The sequence below is a fragment of the Anopheles aquasalis genome, chromosome 3 (assembly GCF_943734665.1).
Source record: "Anopheles aquasalis chromosome 3, idAnoAquaMG_Q_19, whole genome shotgun sequence".
NCBI lineage: Eukaryota > Metazoa > Arthropoda > Insecta > Diptera > Culicidae > Anopheles > Anopheles aquasalis.
The window spans coordinates 2100001-2107500 of record NC_064878.1 but is presented as its reverse complement, the minus strand read 5'-3'; the positions used below and the strand labels follow the sequence as shown (position 1 = coordinate 2107500).

At 48.8% G+C, this 7500-nt stretch overlaps 1 protein-coding gene across 2 annotated transcripts; it reads left to right on the top strand.

Annotated features, from left to right (window-relative positions):
* The first annotated feature begins 804 nt into the window (after window positions 1–804).
* LOC126574904 (chitin deacetylase 1) lies at window positions 805–7472 on the top strand. 2 transcript variants are annotated; one of them, XM_050235316.1, is made up of 5 exons: window positions 805–1057; window positions 2536–2671; window positions 3887–3999; window positions 5477–5626; window positions 5705–7472. In XM_050235316.1, exons 1-5 carry the CDS (start codon window positions 1006–1008, stop codon window positions 6856–6858), a joined length of 1605 nt encoding a protein of 534 aa, XP_050091273.1. In that variant the 5' UTR covers window positions 805–1005; the 3' UTR covers window positions 6859–7472. The 2 variants fall into 2 exon arrangements, with proteins under 2 accessions (XP_050091273.1, XP_050091272.1); XM_050235315.1 differs by lacking the exon at window positions 3887–3999 and adding an exon at window positions 3203–3333.
* Window positions 7473–7500: the final 28 nt, after the last annotated feature.

Here is a 7500-nt window from a genome sequence, read left to right as displayed (position 1 = left end):
CCCCTTTTGGTGCTTCCTCTTTCTTTGGATTGCTGTTTTTTTCGTTTTTTTTTTCGTGCTGTTTTTTTGGCCACCACTACGCAGCCACATTGGTGCTTCCCGTGACATAAACGAATTGCACGGAGTTTGCACCGCACAATGGCCAGCTGCAGGGCATGAAAATGGTCAATTACCAAGGCCCCCCCGGATTATGCAACGGAACACACAGAAATGATCGAAACACAGGGAGTACCGAACAACACCACAATTCTATTCCCGTTGTAGAACTCGTCCCAAAACAGGATGTGAGTACTTGTCTTATTCTGACACTGGAACGGGCCTGGAATGGGACATGCCCACCAGATATGGGCATGAGCAAGATGATGAATCAGATGTTGTTTTCGGCCTGGAAACTGGACTGTACTCGAATTCCTAATCCGCTCTCTAGAATGGATTAAAATTCCTCCAAAAACGCGCCCGCGCGCGCTCGTTTGCATATTCAACAGGAACAACAACAGCAGGAGTAATAATCCTTTTGGGAAGCAAACCGGGAGCACCACCCGGTCCGATCATCCCTTCCAGTGCCGGGCGCGGACGCGCGCGTTCGTGTATCTTGTGAGTGGCTTGCCGACCGGCCACTAGGATGGTAGGAGGAGGGATATCTACTCCCACCAACCATCGCCGTTCGTGATCGCCGTGAGTGACCGATCGCGCCGAGAGTGGTGATCGGTACCGAGCCGGGTGAGGACTTTATGGGCCGCAGCGAAGGGGAGAGGAGAGACTATATAAGTAGTAGCCGGTCCGGGCTTACGGGTTTCACTTAGCGCCAACCTTGTCCTCATACGGACGTGAGCAGAAGCGGGGTGTTAGCAACCCGTCAGGACAGGAGGAGCGAAGCTTTTCTCGGTTCATTTTTCTTCCGTCGGTGCCGCTGTGTTCTGCGCTGTTGTGCTCTATACCCACCAGGGTGGGGCCCGTGTCTTTCGTGGCTTTCGGGCGTACTTCTAGTGGTCAAGTCAAGACAAGATGGCCAAAGTGATAAAACTGTTTGGTTTGCTGTGCTTAGTGGTGACGATCGGTAAGCAATATTTAACACCTATCCTATCTTATCCTGTTACCAAATGCCAAATGGTTGCCAAAAAAAAAAGAAAAAATATCACACGAGAAGTTGGTGAAGAAGTGTGGTCTACTAGGATGAGGATCCCAGAAAGTGTCAATGGTGATTTGTTGTGTAGTGGAGCGGTGCTTAAGCGGCCCCTACTTCTTACCACTCGAGATCATTTGCGAGCAATATTAGAACGTTGGCGAGATCGATTGCAACTTTCATTGCACCCCATCGAGCGCTAGTGTGTGGCGAGAACTGTGTGACTGTGTGTTTTAATGATTCCCTCCCCGTGGCGTCTACGCTCGACCCGCCACGGAGTTACGGTGCTTGCGACACCATTTCAAAGCATTCTGCATCGCTTTTTTCCGCTCCGCTCGTTCACTGTCGGAGTCGCGGACAACTTTCGCGAGTCTCAAGCAAGCCTTGGAACGCGTGCCTTCCGCTTGTTTCCCCCCCGGGGGTTGCCATAGACAACCGCACAAGACGACTGTCGCACGGGGCGCCACTGTGGTTTCTCTCCACCAGTCCCCACTCGGTCTCTCTTTCACTTTTCGCCCCAAGCGATTCCGTCCCTAAACCGGTACCATCACCGGTTTCTGTCTCGTGATCGTGTCTCGCAGTTGCATTGTCGAGGTGCAATGTGCCAGCGCCGCAAGCTAGCTGCCGGGCTGGCCTGGTGGCAACGCAGCGAGGGAGCCGCAGAGAGGGAGAGAGAGAGAGAGAACTGGTTCTTCTCCTAGGGTTGGGCCGATCTCACTTGGCAGGCTTCCTGGCAGGGTCTGCGCTTGCCAATCCACACTCACTTCTTGCATGCACAGGACCTCCTTGCGGGCATATAGTGTGGAAAGCAGCATTTACATAACGTCTGCGGCTCTGCGTTCGAGACGCACGATCGATGTTCGACACAAAATGGGAACTGTGGAACTTACGCAACGCCTTTGGTTGACTTTCGAGATTTTCACACCGATCGTGCCTTAGCTAATCGGCGTTCGGCAATCTCTCTCCCTCTCTCGGTGGCGATCTTGCGATTGCATTTATTTCTGACGATATTTATTCGGTTGACCTTGACCTTGAATGGGAACGGCACTTGTGCCAAGGTACTCCAATATTCCAACCTTTTTTTTTTTTTGCTTTAAACTTCCAATTGTATCGTAGCCGGTCAGCTGGGTGCAACCAACGATCGTAAATTTCACTTTTCGTCAGGGAATTCACTTTCGCGACGGTGTGATAATCTCCTCGCGAGCAATCATCACTTTCACGAGCTTCGCCTTGGATTACACAACGCGACACCGCTTCCTCACGATCGATCTTTCCTTTCTATTCGCTCGCTCGATCCGTGTTCGTTTCGGTTCCATTTTTTGTTTTCTTATTGATTTTTATATTTGTCACTTTTTATTTATTTTTCTTCTTTCGGTTTCTCTACCAACAACAACAAAAAAACAAACCAACAGCGGCTGAAGTTCGCGTGAAGCGTCAAGACGATGACTCCGATCCCGACTCGGTGAACGTTGAGGAGCTGTGCAAGGACCGGCCCGGAGACGAGTACTTCCGCCTTTCCACCGAGGGTGACTGCCGTGAAGTAGTGAGGTAAATTTCCAACTTCCAACCAGCTCCTCGTTTCAGCCACAGGTTGCCACGTCTGTCCGGTTACCATGCCAACCATGATTTTTAATGGTTTCCTTACGCGGACTTTGGGTTTTTGTCGTTTCGCCGTTTTCGCCACGGCGTACTAGATGGGTTTGGTCGTTGTTGTTGGACTGCAGCAGCATGGTTCGTCACCCTTCACTGCCCGTCGGTGCAGGTGTCTTGCTCCACGATCACCATCCATGGTCACCGATGGCCGCCCCGGGCGGCTTTCCGGGTCATCGACGACGATTTCCTTTTTTTCCGTCTGTTTTAGTTCCTTTTCTTTCGTGCAATGCAATTTCCAAGTGTTACTTCTATGTTTACTGCCGAAAAGGGATCTCATCTCGTTTCTCTTTCTGTCTCGATGTGCTTTCCCTTTTTCTCCATTCGATCTCGAATTCAAATAACCAATCTACTGGCACTGTCTTCGTTGCTGCTGCTGCTGCTGCTGCTGCTACCGCTACCGATGATGATGATGATGATGAAGAGTAGGTGTGATGATGCGGGAGAAAATGGCATCAAGCGGCTCGCTACCGTTCGGTGCCCGACCGGCCTGTACTTTGATGTGCTCCGGCAGACATGCGATTGGAAAGCAAACGTTAAATCATGCGATCAGATAGGAAGTAAGTCCCCAGGACTCATCCGTTGGATACCGTACCGGAATCGAATCGGAAATCTGGCTGCTGCACCACATCGCACGCACCTCTCCACTTTCCAATTCCATCCGTACGGGATCGGTCGGGATTGAGTCGGGTTTTGTGTTTTCATCTCAACTAAACTGTGTTCTCTCTCTCTCTCTCCTTCTCTCTCTCTCTCTTTCTCTATTTCTCTCTTTTTCCTTCAATCAATTTCTATTTTTATGTTTTTCAACTAAATAAATCCTCCTTCCCGCTGATACGGCTGATATCCTCTGAAACGATCATCCCCTTCCTTCCAAACCTGTGTGTTTGTGGCTGTGTTGCAACCCGGTGTTTGCGATCATAATTGCTGTTTTGTCAATAACACACCGATCATCATCGTGGACACCCAACCCCTTCCATGCATCCATCTTCATCTATCGTGCGGTTCATCATTGCATCCGAATCCTACCCAACCCAATCACGCATCACCCCGTCCATCATCACATTACTTCCTTCCTGCCGGCCTGTTACACGTCGCGTCTTGCGAACGAAACAGGTGTACTCGATCTGGACTCAAGCAAATCACTTGCCCGTCCGGATTGGCGTTCGACATTGAAAAACAGACTTGCGATTGGAAAGCAAAGGTCGCCACGTGTGACAAGAAAGAGAGTAAGTGCTCTGGGAAAGCCCCCAAAAAAAAACAAGAATTGATGATCCAGATCATCGCCGGTGCGGGATGTTACGGATTTTGGTTTTCACAACACTCGCGTGGGTCCGTTTGGCGCCCATATACACACCGCACCGCACCTTCTGCAGGGCACAGTTTAGGGTATGCTACATAAAAAGAGTAAAGAAATTAGCGATGGAAAGGCTCCACTTTCCATCACCAAGCGTCAGTAATAGCGTCTTACTCGAAGCAGTCAAATGATGGCTTGCAAGTTCGGTTTGCTGATAAACCGCAGAATCCTTAGAGTAATTGTATAGATATCTGGTAAAAGAAAAGCACCTAGCGGGCACCAGCAAAGAAGAGTAGAAGAATGCAATCGCTTTCACAGTCTCAACACGCTTCAGGACACAGACCAACGACACACGAACAATCACTACTAAACATCCACCACGTACACCCCTTGTTTCCAAATGGTTAAAGGGATTCTCTAGCGATAAATGTTTAACCCAAATATCACAAAACACCACACAAACACATCAATCTTCACCGATACTCTGTGTAAACGATTTAGTTTCTATTTAAGGGAAGCTTTCGGTATTTTCGAGCCAAAAAAGGCCCGTTTTTGACGATTTTTTGTGACGTAACCATTTAACTTTATTTTTTTAAATGAATGGCACATTAATCTACAACTTTTGAAGAATATTTGGTAATGTTTTGGTCAACATTCATTGAAAAATTAATCCGTGGCATCACATTTTGGTAGGCGTGTCGTCGCAAAGGTACTTTTTACGGTGCCCAACGTAGCTGTGTGATGGGTAATCATAAATCTACAAATCAATATTCGTTAGAAAGAATATAAGTTTATCTAGGTAGCCCCGGAGACTTTTTGTTGATATTCCTAGTTTTCGCAGATTTTTGGCAGATTTTTGAAGTTGAAAAAGTGATGCTGTTTGCGATTCTGCCTAAAAAACGAGCTTTACATGAAACGCGGATTTTCAAAAATCTGTATCTTTGTCAGTTTTGCTCCGATTGATCCAAAACTTTTACACAGTACTCTTGAAAGGATCAGCATTCAGGGAAAAATATTAAATATATGTGTCACAGAAAAAAAATACCGAAGCATCTCCCTTAACTCACCTAACAAACTGATCGTTCCCTTCAAGTTCTGGGAAATTAACTCACATTTTAACACCCATTTGTTACTTAATAACTAACCAATCCAGACATGCGTGATAAAACTTGTGATAGGGAACGTTTGAGACACGAGGAAACTGAAAGATTCGCACCTATTACACAACACGCCAATCAATCAATCACGTTCACCCACTCCCAAACATGCTTTACATGTGAAAACACACAATAATACTCTAGATTTATGTCCCACTAACACACAACGGATGGTAGCTCATAAAACGAATGCTGCAGTGATGAGGAACAATCGAATTAACAACAATTTTATGTTCTCCTCCTCCCCTCCAGAGCCACGAAAGGTTCTTCCAATCCTGAAGACAGACGAACCGATCTGTCCCGAGGGTAAACTGTCGTGTGGTAATGGCGAATGTCTGGACAAGGAACTCTTCTGTAACGGCAAGCCGGACTGCAAGGACGAATCGGATGAAAATGCTTGCAGTGAGTATCGCCAGACTGTTTCACTCCGCAAATTCATTGTTCCAGTCGTTTAATCTGCTGCCTGCTTTCACTTTGTAGCCGTTGAGCTAGATCCGAACCGTGCACCGGATTGCGATACGACGCAGTGCGTTCTGCCCGATTGCTTCTGTTCGGCCGACGGAACCCGCATTCCCGGCAACATTGAACCGCAGCAGGTGCCACAGATGATTACGATCACCTTTAACGGTGCGATCAACGTGGACAACATCGATCTGTACGAGGACATCTTCAATGGTCAGCGTCAGAACCCGAACGGTTGCCAGATTCGCGGAACGTACTTCGTGTCGCACAAGTACACCAACTACTCGGCGGTCCAGGATTTGCATCGTAAGGGACACGAGATTTCGGTGTTCTCGCTCACGCACAAGGATGATCCCAACTACTGGACCCAGGGAACGTACGATGATTGGCTGGCGGAGATGGCCGGTGCCCGTTTGATCGTCGAGCGGTTCGCTAACATTACCGATGGTTCGATCATTGGCATGCGTGCACCGTACCTGCGTGTCGGTGGTAACAAGCAGTTTGAAATGATGGCCGATCAGTTCTTCGTTTACGATGCTTCGATCACTGCCTCACTGGGACGTGTGCCAATCTGGCCGTACACGCTGTACTTCCGTATGCCACACAAGTGCAATGGAAATGCTCACAACTGTCCATCCCGTAGCCACCCAGTCTGGGAGATGGTGATGAACGAGCTGGATCGTCGTGATGATCCGACATTCGATGAATCGCTGCCCGGTTGCCACATGGTCGATTCGTGCTCCAACATCCAGTCCGGCGAACAGTTCGGTCGTCTTCTGCGCCACAACTTTAACCGTCACTACAATACGAACCGTGCCCCGCTCGGTCTGCATTTCCATGCCTCGTGGCTCAAGTCGAAGAAGGAGTACCGCGAAGAGCTGATCAAGTTCATCGAAGAGATGCTGGGACGTAACGATGTGTTCTTCGTCACCATGCTGCAGGTCATCCAGTGGATGCAGAACCCAACGGAACTGAATGCGCTGCGTGATTTCCAGGAGTGGAAGGAAAAGTGCGACGTCAAGGGACAACCGTACTGCTCCCTGCCCAATGCCTGCCCGCTGACGACGCGCGAACTGCCCGGTGAAACGCTGCGCCTCTTCACCTGCATGGAGTGCCCCAACAACTACCCCTGGATCCTCGATCCCACCGGTGATGGTTTCTCGAAGAAGTAATCAACTTCACCCACCCTCTTCCTTCATATTCCCACCCAACCAACGCCCTCTTCAACTTCAACGGTTCCTCGCCCCCACGCGGGGGAATAGACGAGTGTGACACGTTGGTGGGACACTCCTGGATAGAGATGCATCTGTTGTAAATAGTGGCTCCCTCTCATCACCACCACCACCACCACCAAACACTTCCACTATACATGCCGGTGTCACCTTTCGTCGTCACCTCGTCCCATCTTCTGCCCCCCCGGGTCAGGGCAGGTTTTACAACTTTACATCGTGATATTTGTGTTTCCCAATCCCGTTTGCTTGCTGCATGATCGTGGTGGAACCGCTCTGCCCCACCCTGCTTCCGAATGGGCGATCATTTTCAGAACATCTTTTTTTCGTTTTTGTGCGCTTCCGTTCCGGGCGCAATGCAAATGGCAGCAACCCAACAACGATGTGAGCCTCATGATGGCATGGTAGGGAGTATGCGTGGCTGTTTCAAGGTGCGCACGGGGTAGTGCCGCACGCGGGAAGACACGCGGTTCGTGTCGAAAGGCGGAAAAATAAAGATTATTTTTACGGTACTGTTTTATAATAAAATAAAATAAAGAAAAACATACATTAAATAACATGCATTTCCAATTGTTGTCCTTTTTT